A 17849-nucleotide genomic window follows, 5' to 3' on the forward strand; every position below is an offset into this window, starting at 1 on the left:
ATGAACATAATAATGATTAGAGTTGTCTTTATCAATTAAAACCATGATAAATTGTCTCAAGCCCTTTTGGTAAGGGGTGTTCTAAAAAAAGAGAGGAGCTTGGGATTTTGATAAAAAAAGGACCAATTTAACAGGATGTAGTTGAATTTTCATGCTTGTTAAGCTAGTAGACAAAAAATTCCTCAAAGCAAATTAGCTTAGCTTGAGTGTCACATCTATATATTAAACTTTAATTAAAGGATTGTTTTATTACGAATGAAGTGTTTGTTATGATTTGTTTTCTTACATCATTAGATCATCCACTTAAGGTGGTCTAGTACATAATAGAGATTAGCTTAGGTTAAAAAAAGCTAGAACATAGTGATGATTTGAGCCGTCAGCATATAGTACACTGATCATTATTGAAAAAAAAAAAGTTTCGAAAAGGCCTTTAAGGGTCTGTTCTAATAGACTGAAATCAGCTGAATTGAACTGAACTAAACTGAGCTGAGCTGATCTGAAATGAAATGAATATTTTATAAGAGAAGTAAATTAAGAGCTGTACTGAATTAAACTGAAAATAAACGTATGAGAACAGGCCCTAAAATTAGAGGTTGTAATTCATCATTAATAATTTGCCAATGAAAAGGTGAGGGATTTATAGTTTAATTAATTTATCAATGAAACATAAACTCGTACGTAGTATTTCCTTTATATGTCTACAAGATAATTTAATTTAAATAATTATATAAGTTGTCCATGCATCACCATATGGGTAAATTCAACTTGAATACTGAATGATGGATACAATATATAGATGGTGAGATAATATATCATGTTTTTTATTTTTATTTTTATTTTTATTTTTTGTAATTATTAATAAATCATTATTCATAATAATTTGCATCGATAATAATGTTAAGTATGATCAATATGATATAACAATCTCTAACATAGTAACATATAATCATAATAATCATATTACAAATAAAGTATGACAAAATTAGTTAGTCAAATTAGGAAAACTTAAATTAATCTATGATAGGATAATAGTAACAAAAATAGCATAATATAGAATGGAAAAAAGCCAGTGAATGAATGATACGGTTGTCTCCTCATCACGTGGGCCCAATAGCATGTAAGTTGAAAACCCCATTTATCCGTCCCTCCTTCACCTCTTTCTCTCTCTCTCCTAAATTTCACGTTATAACCTCCAAACTCACCTTCACCTTCATTTCCCTTCCTATAAGTCAGACCACAGTTAACTTGTCTGCTCTAAATCAAAGCCCTCAAAATTTTTATAAATTAAAATAAACTATGTTTTTGCAGGAATATACAATTTAGTCTGCTAAACTTTATGTGGGTCAACCGGAAATGTGGTTTGCCGGCGGCAAGAAAAGACCGTTAATATCACCACCATCAATGGCGGCGGCCGGAATTATGGTTCTCATCGTATTTACGCTTGTTTTTCAGTCTGTTCGAGGTATACGCTCATTTCCCGGCAATGACGACAACAACAACAACGACGACAATGTAAACGCTAACGATGTTAAGGAGGAGAGTAACGCTGATTTGTTTGCTAAATATGTGAAGCTTAACATGACTTCATTACAATTCAATACTAGTTCGAGTACATTAGATGAGTACAAGAGAAAAGTGCCAAGCTGCCCGGATCCTCTCCACAACAAGTAAATTAATTAGTAAATTTATTAGTTCTCATGATTTTTATATTTTCGATAACTTGTATACAACGGGTTTATTGTATACAACAGGTTCAGTCACCCTAAATCACGATCGATAGCTAAGGGTGAATATAATTGTTGTTGTATGCAATACACTCGTTGTATACAGACCTGCTGGTTTTTTTAGGGTGGGAGTAATTTTAATTTTAGTATATTTTTTGGTCATGGACGACGGTAAAATATCCAAAACACCCACGTTTTTCTTGGTACTCTATTTGAGAAAACCGAGGGTATTTTGGTCCGAAGATGAAAAACATGTAATTGTTGGATCTCAAAGATCATCAAGAAAAATAGACAAAATTATAAAACAAAAAAATCTTGGTGTTTTTTTTGTATAGAAGCTAAGGGTTAGTTTGGCATTGCTGTGGTTTTCTGTTTTTTGGTTTTTTGTTGTATAAAAGTATATGATATATGTCGCATAATGAATTAAAAATTATTTAAACTTGTTAAAATCATAATAATTTTGAAAACTGATAACAAAAAAGTGGAAACATCTTTTTCTTGTTTCCTGTTTTTGATTTTTAGTTTTCAAAAAAACAGGAAACTAAAAACAAAAAATGATGCCAAACAAGCCCTAAATTTTTTGTTTTTTGTACTGATTTATTGCAGTTGCATGTGCATATTACTTCTCTCTCTAAAATTTCTCTATCTACATTGAATTTGTTAGTGTCATTGATGAACAAGATTTGGTATTGATATTTTTGCAGACTAAAAATTGAAAAATGAGAGTGAACTTTATGTACTGTAGAATAGTAGAAGTATCAAATCTCACAATCTTAGGAAAAAGTTGCACTATTTTACGTGTAAACTTAGAAATAGATCAATCCTTTTTCTTTTGGATGATTTTATGCAAACAAACTGGTAGTACTATTTTTAATTGGAGGTTAGATTGTTTACCTGCTCCCTTTTTAACTTTTGCAAGAGTTGAAAAGCTGGGAAAAGATCTTACATCACATAATACACTTCAACTACTTGTACGTTGGATTAGATTTGGGTTAGTAAGGTAATAAATGATGAAATTAAGGTCATGGTGAAGGATTTTATTGGGGAGAAGATTTGTCATTAGGACAACTCAGCTTTTTGGACTGTGTATAATATAATCGATTATAAGTATGTTTTTTTTATTGGAATAATAAATACTACCTCCGTTACATATTAGTTGTAACTTTGAAATATTTTATCTCTCACAAATAATCCCCAAAGTTGCAACTAATATGTAACGGAGGAAGTATTAGTTTGGGAGAAAATGAAGGTAAAATTATTGTTAGTTACATCACTTACATTTTTTTTAAAAGGACGACTAGGTTATTGAGCCCTAATCGTTACAAACTTTTACAAAAATCGGATGATACTTGATACTCGGCTGGCAATGTCTGGGGGATAAGGGGAGCGGATATGTTCATTGTGACACTTGATCATCACACCCCGATGATGCAAAGCGACCCTTGGACCACTGCAATAGAAGGTCTTTAAACTAGGATGATATAAGAGAATGTGAAATTTATTTTATTTATGATGCTTGCATTTTGGTTTGAGCTATCAAAAACTAGGTGTTGAAATAAAGGAATTCTAGAGTATACATTTTTAACAAACAGTAGGCTTTAAAATATGTTTATGAAGACTCATCTTTCATATTTTTCATCATTTGGGGACCCACTTTTCATTTTTCATCGTTAGGTGACTACCGGTGGGTATTAAAAGAATTCCGGTGAAGTAATTTTTGACAAAATCAACATTGGCGAAATCTTTACCTTTAAATTGTGATGTTAAGCTTAATTACTGCGAATTGATCGGATTAGGATTGGAGCTCACAAATTGTTCTATCAATAATTTTTGTGGAATGTATTGTGTATAAAACATCCTCTTAACCATATTGAATACTTAAACAACTAATATGCCTTAGGACTTTATGAATATATATAAGATATTCAAGATCTTTCGTCAATCTAGAAGTCTCAACTTAAGTCTAATATTGTTTCTTTTTAGTAATACTAACATATTGAACCTTAAATAAAATATATTTCCTCAGTTTTTTTTTTTTTTTTTTTTTTTTTTTTTTTTTTTTTTTTTTTTTTTTTTTAATTGCATCCCTTTGCAAATTGCAAACTCAGAAGCAATGTTTGGAGATGAGAGAATTAAAGAGAATATAAAATTGAAGTCCTAGAAGGAGAAAAATAGAGTGTACGTTTATTAACATAAGGAAGTAATGTAATGAATTTAAAACTTTCATTTAACGAAAGTGATGTAACTACAGTTTTAAGAAATGGAGGAAGTAATACGTCCTAAAAACTAAAAATCAATTGATGCCTGATGTGGAACTGTGGAAGGGGATATATAACAAAATGATGATGCTCACAAAGTCACGGAGAGCCGATAAATCAAGTTGGTGTTCTTATGACAAAAGTGGGGGGTCTTTATTTTTAACCAACGATTGCTAATTAATTTCATTGAATTCATATCTTTATCACTATCTTTTCTAATTGTATTAATGTTTGGAAATCTATATACCAGAATGTACTACTACCGAGTTAAATAATGGCCACCTATATTCTGATCAGGGTAGCTAAATGTCACATACGTAGTACATGCTATTATTCATGTTTTTATACTGCCATTAACTAAATGTTCCCTCATTATTCAATTTCTTTCAGTCAAGGTTCTCTTTCAAATATTAATAAGTAAATTCTTGAATAAAGGATCGAAATACATATAATCGTCAAGTAAATTAGTATTGTGTCCTTTGTAATTTACATTGCTTACTGACTCTATCAATGATGAATAACTAAAATTATTCTTTATAATTTGTTAATTGCTTTGATGATTATACTAAGGCGAAAGCTAATGAGCGCCCCCGGAGCGTTAGATAAGAGAATTAAAAGTGGGAATATTAGAGTAAATTTAACATTAATTACACCGAACTACGCGTGATTTTGTCATGCATTCCTAACTTAATACCATTTCAACCAATATAATTATTCTTTATCTAACGCCCCGGGGCGCTCGTTAGCAAGATCGTTATACTAATACAATGTTTGATTGATCGAGTTGGACACTCGAAAGTCTCGAAGATCATATAGGAACCTGCAGTAATAGCTATTCAAAAATGGAGTCGATTTAACAATGACATAATAACAAATTGACAATTTTACTTTGCATTTAGTATCATAATCATATGATAGAAGAATCTTCAATATATTTTTAAAAATAAGGCAAAATTTATAAATTCTTCACAATTTTTAATACATGTTACATTCTGATATAGGGTATCAAGGCATGCATAAGATATAAGTATATCATTCTATGGTGACGCACCAAAGATTCTACATATACATATAAATAGTCAAAATATATGGAAGTTAGAGAAGTTGAGGGAACTGGATGCAGAACACCAACAATGACAAGTCTAAATTATAATTCCAAAATTTTGTTTGTTGCTCTTCAATCTTGATTTTAATAAAAATATACATTTGTCTCCATGCATAAAAAGGTGTTGAAAAGTTGACAAATCAATTTTGCCGCAAAGATTAAAAGTAGATACGAGCTTAAATCACCTTTTTGGTTAAATCTTCTACCTTATAGAATTAGTACATCTAAATCGGTGAATAATAACCTCTGGATTATTTTTTGGAGGTAGCACTTGGAAGGATTGGATTCTATTTAAGGAGGGGGTGAAGCCATGAAAGTGTGTTATACGTACATTATATTAGTACAATAAATGGATTTTTTATTTTTTTTAATATTTTTTTATTTTGAGAATAACGAAGAAGGTAAGTATGTTACAACTCTAACGAGACTCAAATTAGTGCCTTTAAAATCATAAGATGAGTTTTCCACTAGCTCCATAATAGTATATTGGTTTTTAAAAAATAAATATATAGATGGCTCAAACAATATTAATACCCAAATGCTTTTTTCATTGTAACATAAAAGAATGATAATTGTTTTCAGTGATAACTATATTAATTGGAGTACTTTGTGTTTTTTTTGGCTCAAACAATATTAATACCCAAATGCTTTTTTCATGGTAACATAAAAGAATGATAATTGTATTCAGTGATAACTATATTAATTAGAGTACTTTAGGTGTGGGGGGGGGGGGGGGGGGGGGGTTATTAATTTTTTTTTTTTAAATAACGGAGTAAATTCTTTATCTTTCAATTTTAAGAAATTACTTGATCTAGCTCTTTAAAAGTAATTGCATCATTTTGACTTTTATACTTATAAATATATAAGTTTGAGCATTGATATAGTTGTATAGTACCATTTTGACTTATAATAATTGAGTATATCATTATATAGAGTATATTACTCATAATAGTGATAAAAAATATATATACATGGACACACAATAATACAGTAGACAATTATACAAATAACAAAAAGGTTTATGAAAGCATGCATGTGTGTTAAGAATAAGTCGTTCCTAACAACATTATATTATATCAAAATACACTTGGGGATATAACAATAATATTGACACCAAAAAAATTTATATACTTGGTGACAACAATAATATTGACATTTTTCTTCGGCATTTTTCAAAACCTATTGGCATGAGGTAGGAAATCACGTGATCACGGCTGTTCAATTCTTTTTTGCTCATGGGTATTTACTAAAGGACTGGAATTGTACGTTCTTGGTTTTAATCCCAAAGGTTGATCATCCTGAGTTTATTTCTCAATTCCGTCCTATTGACCTTTGTAATGTCGTCTATAAATGCATTACTAAATGTCTTTCTCATCGATTGCGCGGTGTACTTCCGGATTTAGTCTCAGACTACCAGAATGCCTTTATTCCTGGTAGGCTAATGTTAGATAACTGCTTGATGGTGCATGAGTTGATTTCTTTCATGAATGCCTCCAAAGCTAGGAAACGTTTTTATGCGGCCCTCAAACTAGATACGGACAAAGCCTATGATAGGGTTAGTTGGGAGTTTTTATCCCAGGTGCTTCAGGTCTTTGGTTTTCCTCCCTATTGGATTCATTTAATTATGCAGTGTGTTTCAACGGTGTCATATCAAGTGCTTGTTAATGGTGCTCCTTCCGAGTCTCTCCGTCCTCAGTGTGGTTTACGTCAAGGGGATCCTCTTTCTCCCTACCTGTTTGTTCTTTGCATGGAAGTGCTCTCTGCGATGCTGAGGAAAGCTGAGATGGAGGAGTTGTTTCTTGGTATCAAAATTTCGAGGGGAGCACCATCTATATCACATCTGTTCTTCGCGGATGACTCTTTATTGTTCTTCCAAGTTTCGTCTACTTCTTGTGAACAGGTGATGAATGTTCTTTCTGAGTTCAGTGCTATCTCGGGTCAAATGCTTAATATGCAGAAATCGTTTGTAAAGTTTAGCCCGAATACTCCGGAGGATTATCGGGCATATTTGTCTAAATGTTTACAGCTACGTTCTGAATCACGATTTGGTACTTATCTGGGGCTTCCTGTCGATTTAGGTCGTAGTAAGTGTTCCGAATTTGGTTTTCTTGTAGATAAGGTGGCTAAACGCCTTGAGGTGTTTGCTGCATTACACCTCTCCCCTGCGGCGAAGTTGATCATCATTAACTCGGTGCTCCTTGCCTCGTTCAATCATATTTTATCTGTTTTCCAGATTCCAGATTCTATTTGCTCTAGGGTAGACAATTTGCTAGCCAAGTTTTGGTGGAAATCTTCGCAATCGAGTCGCGGGATGGCTCTTCGTTCTTCTAAGTTACTGCACCTCCCGAAGGGACTAGGGGGTTTGGGTATTCGTAGTCTTGCTCCGTTTAATTCTGCCTTATTAGCAAAACAGAGTTGGCGTCTCATTCAATCCCCGCAGTTGTTGGTTTCTCGTCTTCTGTTTGCTAAATGCCCTTCTTTAGCAGAGGGTGTTGCGTCCTCGGTTTCTCGCCCTTTTTGGGGTTGTCGAGGTCTTCTCTCAGGACTGTCTGTTTTGTCTAAGGGTTTGGTTTGGAAGGTTGGTTCGGGTTCTCGGGTTCGTATTTTGGAGGATTCTTGGGCTCCTGATGGACAGGTTCAGTTCAAGGATTTTCCGTCAGAGGCGGTTAGACCGACTTTTGTATCTTCTTTACTTGATCCGCGTTCTTACGCGTGGGATACTTTGATTGTTCATAGGTTGTTTGACTCTTTGTCGGCTACTAGGGTTTTTTCTTTGGATCGGCCGGGGAGGCAAATGGATGATTTTGTATATTGGAAGTTCACTAGAGATGGCGTTTTCTCCACCAAATCGGCTAATGCCTTTCTTTGCCAGTCCCCTATGACCCCTGGTTTTGGTAGCCGGTCGACTCTAACCTGGTGGCGGAGGTTTTGGCGGCTTCCTATTCTCCCTCGGTGGAAAGTGTTTGGCTGGAAAATATTACATGATGCTCTTCCGATGGCATCCCTTCTACATTCCCATGGTTTTCCGGTTGACCCGGTATGTGCCTTTTGCCATCAAGAGTGGGAGGAGGTGTCGCACACCTTTAGAGACTGCCCTACTGTGCGATCTTTATGGCAGTCGGGAACGTTAGGGGTTTGTTGGGATCTTTGGCAGTTCCCCCAGTTCGGGGAGTGGCTGGCTGACACCATTTCTCGGTTCTATTCTCACAAATTTTGGAAGGGTATCATGTCTTTATTTGCTATCCTTTGGGCTATTTGGCTTTCTCGGAACCAGTTAAGATTCAGACATGCGGTTTGGTCACCCAGGACAATTGAAGGTTTGGCTGAGGATTGGTTCCATCGTTGTGTCCAGCCTCAAGATTGGAAGAAATCTGTATTGGGTTCTTGTTCGCCTAGTTCGCATGTGCTTTCAGGGGATCCATGGTTGTGTTTGAGGGGATTACCTGACATATCCCCCACAGTTTGTTTGATCGTTGATGGAGCTTGGGATTGCTCCACTTGTAGGGCTGGGGCAGGTTGGGTTATCCGTGACCTTTGTTCTTCGGAGGTTTTGGGTGGAGGTAGTAGGGCCTTTTTGTCCGGGTCGGCCTTACAGTCTGAGCTACAAGCTTCTTTATGGGGACTTCAAGCGACGACTCGTAAAGGTTTCTTGAAGATTCGGATTCATTCTGATTGTGCGACCCTCCTTTCTATGATTCTGAATTCAGGTCCAATGGACATTTCGGTTTGGTGGATCATTCTAGAATTGCGGGCGGTTGTAGAGTCATTTTTGGTATGCCAAATTCATAAGGTTCCTCGGTCATGGGTTTCTCCGGCTCACTGGTTAGCTGGTTGCGCTCGGCGACGACAGTTGTTGTTTTTTCAGTTCTAGTTTGTTTCTTTCTGTTGTAGTTTGTTTTTTTTTTTCTTGTTAGTTCTTTTGTCAAAAAAAAAAAAAACAATAATATTGACACCAAAATATATGAGTAAGTTCCAATAAAAGATAGATCTATGTCATGGGCGCACAATAAGCAAATCCTATGATCATATGATGATGGAATTGTTTGATTAATTAAGGAGTGTCTCGTTTTCTGAAGCGTATGTAAAATATTGTTGTACTGACCTTGGTAGCTTAAGAGAGGCAGAGGAGAGAATTGAGGAAGAGGAAAGATTAGAAGAAATACCAAAAAAGGACAAAACACAACGTTTTATGCGGCGAAAGAAGTTAAAAAAATGTACCCAAATGAATAAGTGAAACAAGTTTGTCTAGTAGCAATTTGGAATGGAATCAAATTGACTTACGACTGATTCTGCCTTTATTTGCATTCATGGATTTGACTCTCTCTTCATTTATGACATTATTTGCCTCTCCCAATGTATTTTTGTGACTTGCAAAAACCTTTACACTTTGTCTATCTTCTTGTGCTGTGCCTTTGTCTCCGAGAGTCAAACTTACAAGAGTGTTTTTCTTTTAAAAAAAAAAAAATTGTTAGTGTCATTACTCATTAGTAATGTATATGCCTTGTTTGATAATTTTTTTTATTTTTTATTTTATTTTTTTGGTAAGGAGAAAGTTCCTACCGGACCGAAACCTCTCACATGTCCTTTAGCCTCGAATTAGATACTTTGTGAGTAGGGGAAGAGTAAGAAAATCCCCAATCTAAAGTGCCTATAGTGGGATTTGATCCCACAACATCAAGATTGCAAGATATAAACATTACAATACCAATATATCAAGCTGACTGTAGATGTTAGCTAGTTGTTCAAAAGTGTTTGATTATACTACCTCCGTTACAGGTTATGTGCAACGATTAGACATTTTTCCTCTCTACTTTATGTCAAATAGTTGCACATAACCTGTAACAGAGGCAGTATGAGTAGTAATGTTTTTTTTTTTTTTTTTTTTTTTTTTTTTTTTTTTGGAAAAAAACGTTATATTATGCCATTATGTATTTTCATGCATCATTATGTACACCTCATTTCTTTTTATGATCTTTCATTGCAGATAGAAAATCAGTTATTGTAGTAATGAGTGTACATTGCCTATTATGCACTCCATGAACAAAAAGGTCAAATTAAAATTACAATATATATATATATATATATATATATATATATATATATATATATTAGTATGGAAAAAGATATATGCACATATAAGAAGCTAAAAGTGGAAAGAATTAACAATAAATAAATATTTATTACACCGATTTACTCGTGAATTGTCGATAAATTCCCAACTTAATACTTAAAAAGGAAGGATATTAAATGCTTATATACAGCCCTAAGGCCTAAAACAAATGAACAAGAATTCTAAATGAACAAAAGGTATAAAGGAAGGACATGAAACCCAAAAGAAACAAAGAGTATATTCTTTAAATCTACAAAAAGCATGTATAATCTCCACACCTAATCTCCAAAAACATATGTAACTTTTAGTTGTTAAAAAAAACTTACGCATATTATTGAAAATACTATTTGTATTCTCTCTCTCTTAATTTTTTTTATTTATAGGAAGAAAATATCGTCGTCTTGCTTTAGTTGATGAGTTCAGTGGGAACTCAGTGATTGTGGCCGATGGAACGGCAGAACCTTATCCTAGTGGAGTGATTCATAACAAGAAAATGAACCGTGACATCTATAGAGTTAGTGTTGACCATGTTTATAGTGATTATTCTCACCTAAATCTCCCAGAAGAGACTGATGACGATATTAACAAGTCGGGTGAGGCGAAAGGTTATTTTTTGGGGTGGCCGGCATATTTAGTCTTCTTTACTGATGAGGTAATTCATTGATATGCTATGTAATGATCTAAGATATTTGTAACTGTAGGCGTCGCTCGAAGTGTGCCTACGTAAAAGCATGTTGTAAATATGCTTGACACTCATAGGAAGTGGAAATTGACATATACGATTAGGGACAACGATTAGGGACAAGGAAAGTAGGGAGCCGCCAACAAGTTTTTAAGGAACTTGTAAACCGTTCACGGATCATAAAAGGCAACCACGATAAAGGGACAACGAAAGGCAACAACGATTGACCCGTGAAGGTTATACCCCATTCATAATCCATGAGATTATTAACTCCATATGGTTCGGAACCACGAAAGGAGGATCGGGGATGATGGTACGAAGTGAGTCACGGAGTCACATTCACCCGTATTGGCCTCTACTCGATTCTTATAGTGAAAAGTGATTCCTGCGATCTCAAAGGCATGCAAACAAAATATTCAATTTGCTCCAAACTATTATTAAGCTAAATTGGTTGAATATTAATGCAACACATAATTCTAAAATATTGTGATAATTTGATTAAACAACAAGATTAAAAAGGAACCTAAACCGGTTGTCCAAATTATCTTATTAGGCGTGATTTTCAATTACATATTCCCTTTAAACATGCAATATAGTGATCAATAAATAGAATAAACATTAATATTGGAAGCAATTTAATCATAATATCGTTAGTCAAATTAAATATAAAATAACCTAATCATGATGCTAGCAACAAGAATAAAAATAAGAGTAATTAAATGATTAACTACTCACTTTCCACATTTCCTTGAATTGCTACATAATGAATAAACTGTTAGTAACTTCAATAAAAATAAATCAAATGAAACTAAATTAAATAAATGTAGATTTGATTTGGTCCAAACCCTCATTTAATTATACCTTTCACGCCTTGGTTTAAGGACGGAACCTCGGGTTAAGTATGGACTCCTTGGAGTGCTTAATTAAAGAAAATATTTTGAGAAAATAGGATGGCTAGTATTTAGGCTAAAGAGGGAGAAGAGAATTATTTTATGATCAAGATTGTTGATCATTGGAAAATGAGTGATATGACCTCTATTTATAGAGGAAAAAAATGGGTCTAAGAATTAAGAAAAGATAAGAATTCGAATCGGAAAAAACTCTTGCGATAGACAACAATTTTTACGATTTTTGTTTTTATCATATCTTTTGATCCAGAAATCGGAATAAGATGAATAAGATATCCTTGGAAAGCTATTGAAGTCTACTTTCTAACCCAATTAGAATCAGATTAAAATATTTTGTATAATAAAAGATACGGATTAAATAGTGAGACGGTGTCAGTTTTGGATAGAGTTTGACATTTTATTCATATCTTTTCCGTTATTGCTCGGAATTGATATTATAATATATCATTGGAAAGATAACTTCAAAGGCTATCCAACAATATAAAATTTGGATAAAAACTATGAGTCACGAAAATAATATCTGTATATTTTTGAATGTCTTTCAATTCGAATAAAATTAGGACTTTTAAAAAAAGGAGTTTTATTCACTTTCAAACTCTTTAATCTTTTCTTTTTAAAACGGATAATTAAGATCTTTTAGAAACTTGTAGAAGCTTCCAATTAATCCTAATTGATTTAGGAATTGTATTAAATAATTTGGACCCTCCACATGATCAGTGGGTCGTAGGTAAGGTGGGCTTAGGTTCGGTTTTGGGCTCAGTTTAATATTTTGGCCATAACTTATTCGTTATAACTCGGATTTGGGCTTATAATATATCGTTGGAAATCTCTTTTCAAGACCCATCCAATTATTAAATCATTGGACCCAGATTATGGACCAAAATAAACTATATTAAACGTTTTTATAAAAAGGACATGAAATGAGTGATTTTAAAGGACACGAAATGAATTATTTTGGGTTTAAAGGCACGAAAAGAGGAAAATAAGTGAAGGTTTTGGGAAATGGTCTAGAAGTTGGGTTGGTTTATGAAATAGAAATATGGATTTAAGCACTCCAAGATTAAATACTCAACCCGACCAATAATTGCGGTGAAAGGTTGTTCATCATCGGGTTTGGTTTTGGGGAGACATTTTTAGGTGTCTACAATAACTAAATTATATTAATATTTATCTTTTCTTGAAGGTTATGACTTTGGAAAAAAAGACGGATAATGAATTGGTGCAAACCAAAGAGAAAGTTGATAGTTGCGGACCTATCAACTCAGAGCCTTCAACTATTAAAGGCAAAGGCATAACTATTCCGGAAAATATTGTTGAGAGTCTTGGTGAACAGTGTTCTATGTTGTATTATTGCACGACTTCAGGAAGTGGAGATCATGATACTACGACAATTCCATTGAAGGCTCCATTGTTTTATCAAAAGGAAGACACACAAATTTATTTTACTAGTGATGATGTCTTTGATTTACTACGAGGAGCATGGGCTAATATTTCATTAATCCATGTCTACATATTGTAAATACTAACATTCATTTAAGTTATTTGAATTTGTTTTACTATGAAATATATTTTATTAGATCCATTTATTATACTAATTATTTATTTTTTCTGTAAAATGCATGTACTTAATTGAAGAGCATATCTCATTATTTCAGAAGACTAAAATCAAATTCTTGTGCCCCCAAAAAATTTCTGCAGCTGAAATCAAGAAAGATTTCCTTGAAGTCCAAATGTATTTGAAAAATGCGTTTCTTACTGAATTAAGGAAAAAGGATGCACAATGGAAATTCATTTTGGCTCCATATATGGAAGCGTATGTACTACTGATCCTTGAAATCTTTACTTTTTCATAATTTTATTATTTTAATTATGTGAATAATACAAAAAAGTTTATTAAAATGTAGGAATCATTGGGTACTCTATGTGATTGATTTGCGTATGAGTCTTGTGTATGAGTTTGATTCTGTTATTCAATCACCTCCGAACGCTCAAAACTCAGAGTTGCCCAAAGTAATGAAGATGTTAGTACACAACATTCCTAGTACTACGTATTTATATGCATGTGATTAAAATTTATTTTTCATTCGTTTAATCTAATGATTTTTATGATTTTTTTTAGACCTTACAATGTATATAGGTCACACCTTAAAGGAAATGCTTTCAAAACGAGTAAGCCACAATTACTACACATAAGAATGGAGGTAGGCGTATAATTTTTTCTTTTTCGTTCTATTAGTAATGAAAGTATTATTTAATATATTAAATAATTGTACTATGTTCATTTGAATTAGTGTGCTCAACAATGTGGTGGTACCGAATGTGCTTATTATGTGATGAGATATATGTATGAGATAGTATCTTTCCATAGCGATTGCAAGGGTAACTTGAAAGAGGTTAGTGATGAGATATATTACGAGTTTTGGTTGATGTTTTATTTTTATAAAGTATAATATATATACACGTATTTTTTTTTTGGAGTATTTGGCAAGACTTGCAACCTACAACGATGTAGAATTGGATGAGATTCGAGAACAATGGGCTAAGTTTTTTAGGCTTAGTTTTTTTGTTGAAAGACTAGTTATCTTATTAATCGATGTTATGATTTATCGCATTTAGCTTAATAAAATGATATAACACATTTTTATATATCTACTTTAGTTTTATTTAGCCTATTGGTTATTATTATTACATTTCTAAATTATAAATCAATGCTTTTTTAATTCAAGTTTAATTGTTTTTTGGAAATTAAAGTATAATTAATTTTTTGTATTGTATGGTTATGGATGAATAATTCGAGTTGTGCGGAGCTATTTAGAGTGTTTGTATTGTATGGAAGTATTCGTAGTACGTGTTTTGTTGGTCGAATTGTAACAGGTTATAACCCATTTGACGATGGGTCATTTGGTAGGATATACTACCATTTTTGTATTTGAATCAAATATTTAAAAAAATTTATATTTATTAGTAACTGGCGTAATCTAGTGCTAGTTACTAATAGTATTTTTTTTTAAAAAAATAAAAAAATATAGTCGTAACCGGCGTTATGATTTGCCAGTTATTAATAATACCCTTATTGTAACCGACGTAACTTAATGCCAGTTACAAATAGTGTACTGTTTTACTAGGAAAATAGACTTTTTGTAACTGGCGTTGGGTTATGCTAGTTACGAATATACCCTTATTATAACCGACGTAACTTAATGCCAGTTACAAATAATGTGATTTCTTACCTGGAAAATAGACTTTTTGTAACTGGCGTTGGGTTATGCCAGTTACGAATAATACATTATTTGTAACTAACATGAGCCGATTACGAATAATTTTCACTAGTTGTAACGGTGACATTCGCAACCAACAATGCCAGTTACAAAAATTCAATTTCGCCAGTTACAAATAGCACTTTTTCTATTAGTGATATTATCTTTAATAGATAGTCATTTGACATCTATAATATTATTACCTCCGGTCTAAATTACTCGCAACTTTGGAATATTTTATATCTCACAAATAATACCCCAAAGTTGCGAGTAATTTGGACCGGAGTTAGTAATAAAGGTTTATAAACCACGGATCGGATTTGGAGAAGATAACATAACTTTTACAATCAAAATTATTTATAACTACTTGTATTTTTCAAATCTGGCATACTCTCACATACTCCAGTGCTTCCAACTTAACGCGAGCAATGATATTCAACTTCTTCACATTTTTCCAACTAAGTAGAGACCTTCACATTTTGTATTGTGATATTTTGATAGTAAAGTTGATTACAAACCCTAAACCCATATGAATCCAAATTACCTTCTCAATTATTATTAGAACCCTAAAATAAAATTCTCATCCATAGATGAGAACCAAAATCTCATAAAATTGGAAAAAAAACCCCAAAAAAATCGGGACACTCTCTCCCAAATGGAAAGAACAAAACAAAGCAAAATAAAACATAACAAATTAACTGTATTAGATGAAATAAAAAGGGTTGGAGATAGTCTAAAAAAAAAAACTAGACTATTTCTTGCTTAAACGACTAAGAAAACTAAAATTCTAAAATAGAGAAGAGGGAGGATCCTACCTTTTTTTCTTATAAGTTACAGCAAATGAATATTATTTGTGAGACATAAAAAATCCTTTGTTGCAAATAATAAGAAACGGAGTATATACTTCAACCCAAAAAAATTGATCAATTATTTGACCAGATGCACTGTGTACATTAAAGTACTCCCTCCATCCCTTAATGATAATCCCTTTTGGTGAAATTTGACGGAAATTAAGAAACTTAAATAAGTAGTAAAAGTACAAATATAGGTAATGTAAATTTAAATGGGTATACAAAAACGTAGAGAGAGAAAATAATGAACGTACTGTGGAAATGAAAAATTTACTTTTTTTTTTCAATAGCAAAATGTTTCATTAATTAAAAGTCATATGGCATCTACAATAAAGATTCAACGTTAACAAATACATAAGATATTGAATCAAATAAATTTATCCTTCATAAAAATTACAATCGTCGAGTAAATCTTGCAATGTAGAGCATCTCCCGCTTATATCGCTAGAAAATACAGCCTTGTTGGAGAGACAATCTAAAGATCCTTAGTAGTCGTGAGGATGTTTTCTTTCTGATTTATCTGTCTCTATACGAAAACTTGATAATTTTTTCACCAACGAAATAATTTCACGACAATCCATTAGATCTAATATCACGGATTCAAAACTAAGAAATTTCTACCCCGAAAAGAGGAGATAAACCTTGTCTTTCGAAGGAGGTCGAAAAACCCTTATCTTTCGAAGGAGATCGGAAAGACTTTCTTTTGAGGGAGAAAAGTTCCTCCTAAAATGAGGAAGCATTATTATAAACCTAAAAAACTTTAAAGAAACAAGAATTGGGGCTTTCCATGGGTTAAAACCGATGGAATCCCCTTCAAAATTCAAAAATGGAGGCTAGGATTTTGGAGGAGAATCTTAATTTGCACAAATATTGTTGTAAATTGAAGGGAATTTTGATGAAAAAAATTAATATTAACTAGTTTAAAACCCATGCCATGCACGGTTTTACAATAATAGTATAGCAACATTTGTTTATTAGAAAAGTTACATACTAAATATAATAATTGGAAGAAAAAAAAAACGTAGAAAAAAAAAAACATATTAATGTGATATACCATAAGATGAAATACAAAAATAAAGATATCATAATAATTGATTGATCCTTAATTTATTAGTCACATTGTCAATGGGTGTCATGTAGTTGGCCGGGTACTTAATAGCTGATATCCCTACACAAAAAAAAAAAAAAAAAAAAAATATATATATATATATATATATAAAATATATATAAATATATATATATATATATATATATATATATATATATATATATATATATATATATATATATATATATATATATATATATATATATATATATATATATATATATATATATATATATATATATATATATATATATATATATATATATATATATATATAGTTCATATTACAATAATATTTTGTTTTAAGGTAGGAGAAGTAATGTACCTATTATGCCAAATTTTGAAATATTTCTTTGAATACTACATTATTTGTAGTTCTATAAATCCGACCTTCTTATCGCATATCAAAATTTTCAAACCACTTCTCCTTGTAACCCTTTATATTGCTACATAAAGCTAACTATGACTAAAAATTGGTCTCGGAAGATATAAGCCTACATTTGAAAGCGACTAACCTTGGCTTTCGTTAATAGTAATTGCAAAATATACCACCAATGGATATTGCCTTCGTTGAAATTTGAATGGCAATGTTATGTCAAATGGACTTAAGATTGTGTGAGGAATAAAAATTTTATGCCCAATGTTGCTTCCCGATATAATTTTAGCCTCAATGATATGATTTCCGATCCCAATTGTGTTATGATTAATTGTAACACCCCAATAATTCTCTCTTTAAATCTGTGAGGACCCTGAACAATATTCGAGAGAATTACTGGCGTGCTACCGCCAAGTGTTCAAACATTAAGGCTTTATCAGAAAATAGCAGCGGAAAAGCTAACTCAGTTA

At 32.4% G+C, this 17849-nt stretch overlaps 1 protein-coding gene and 1 long non-coding RNA gene across 2 annotated transcripts; both read left to right on the forward strand.

The window, feature by feature from the left end:
• Positions 1-1353: 1353 nt before the first annotated feature.
• LOC145635822 (uncharacterized) lies at positions 1354-13306 on the forward strand. Its single transcript, XM_081687188.1, has 5 exons — positions 1354-1635; positions 6376-8909; positions 9198-9271; positions 10581-10849; positions 12971-13306. The coding sequence occupies exons 1-5, from the start codon at positions 1354-1356 to the stop codon at positions 13304-13306; spliced, it is 3495 nt and encodes a 1164-aa protein (XP_081543314.1).
• Positions 13307-13609: 303 nt separating this feature from the next.
• LOC145604181 (uncharacterized) lies at positions 13610-14454 on the forward strand. The gene is made up of 2 exons (XR_014104928.1): positions 13610-13988; positions 14079-14454. It is a non-coding gene; the product is annotated as an uncharacterized LOC145604181 (long non-coding RNA).
• Positions 14455-17849: the final 3395 nt, after the last annotated feature.

The sequence above is a fragment of the Chenopodium album genome, chromosome 1 (genome assembly GCF_948465745.1).
Source record: "Chenopodium album chromosome 1, dcCheAlbu1.1, whole genome shotgun sequence".
Classification (NCBI taxonomy): Eukaryota; Viridiplantae; Streptophyta; class Magnoliopsida; order Caryophyllales; family Amaranthaceae; genus Chenopodium; species Chenopodium album.

Coding starts and splice junctions, on each gene's coding strand:
- LOC145635822 (XM_081687188.1), top strand. CDS start 1,354: ATGTGGTTTGCCGGCGGCAAGAAAAGACCGTTAATATCACCACCATCA. Junction 1,636..6,375: donor TAGATGAGTACAAGAGAAAA/GTGCCAAGCTGC, acceptor TTAATCCCAAAG/GTTGATCATCCTGAGTTTAT. Junction 8,910..9,197: donor TGGGTTTCTCCGGCTCACTG/GTTAGCTGGTTG, acceptor TGACCTTGGTAG/CTTAAGAGAGGCAGAGGAGA.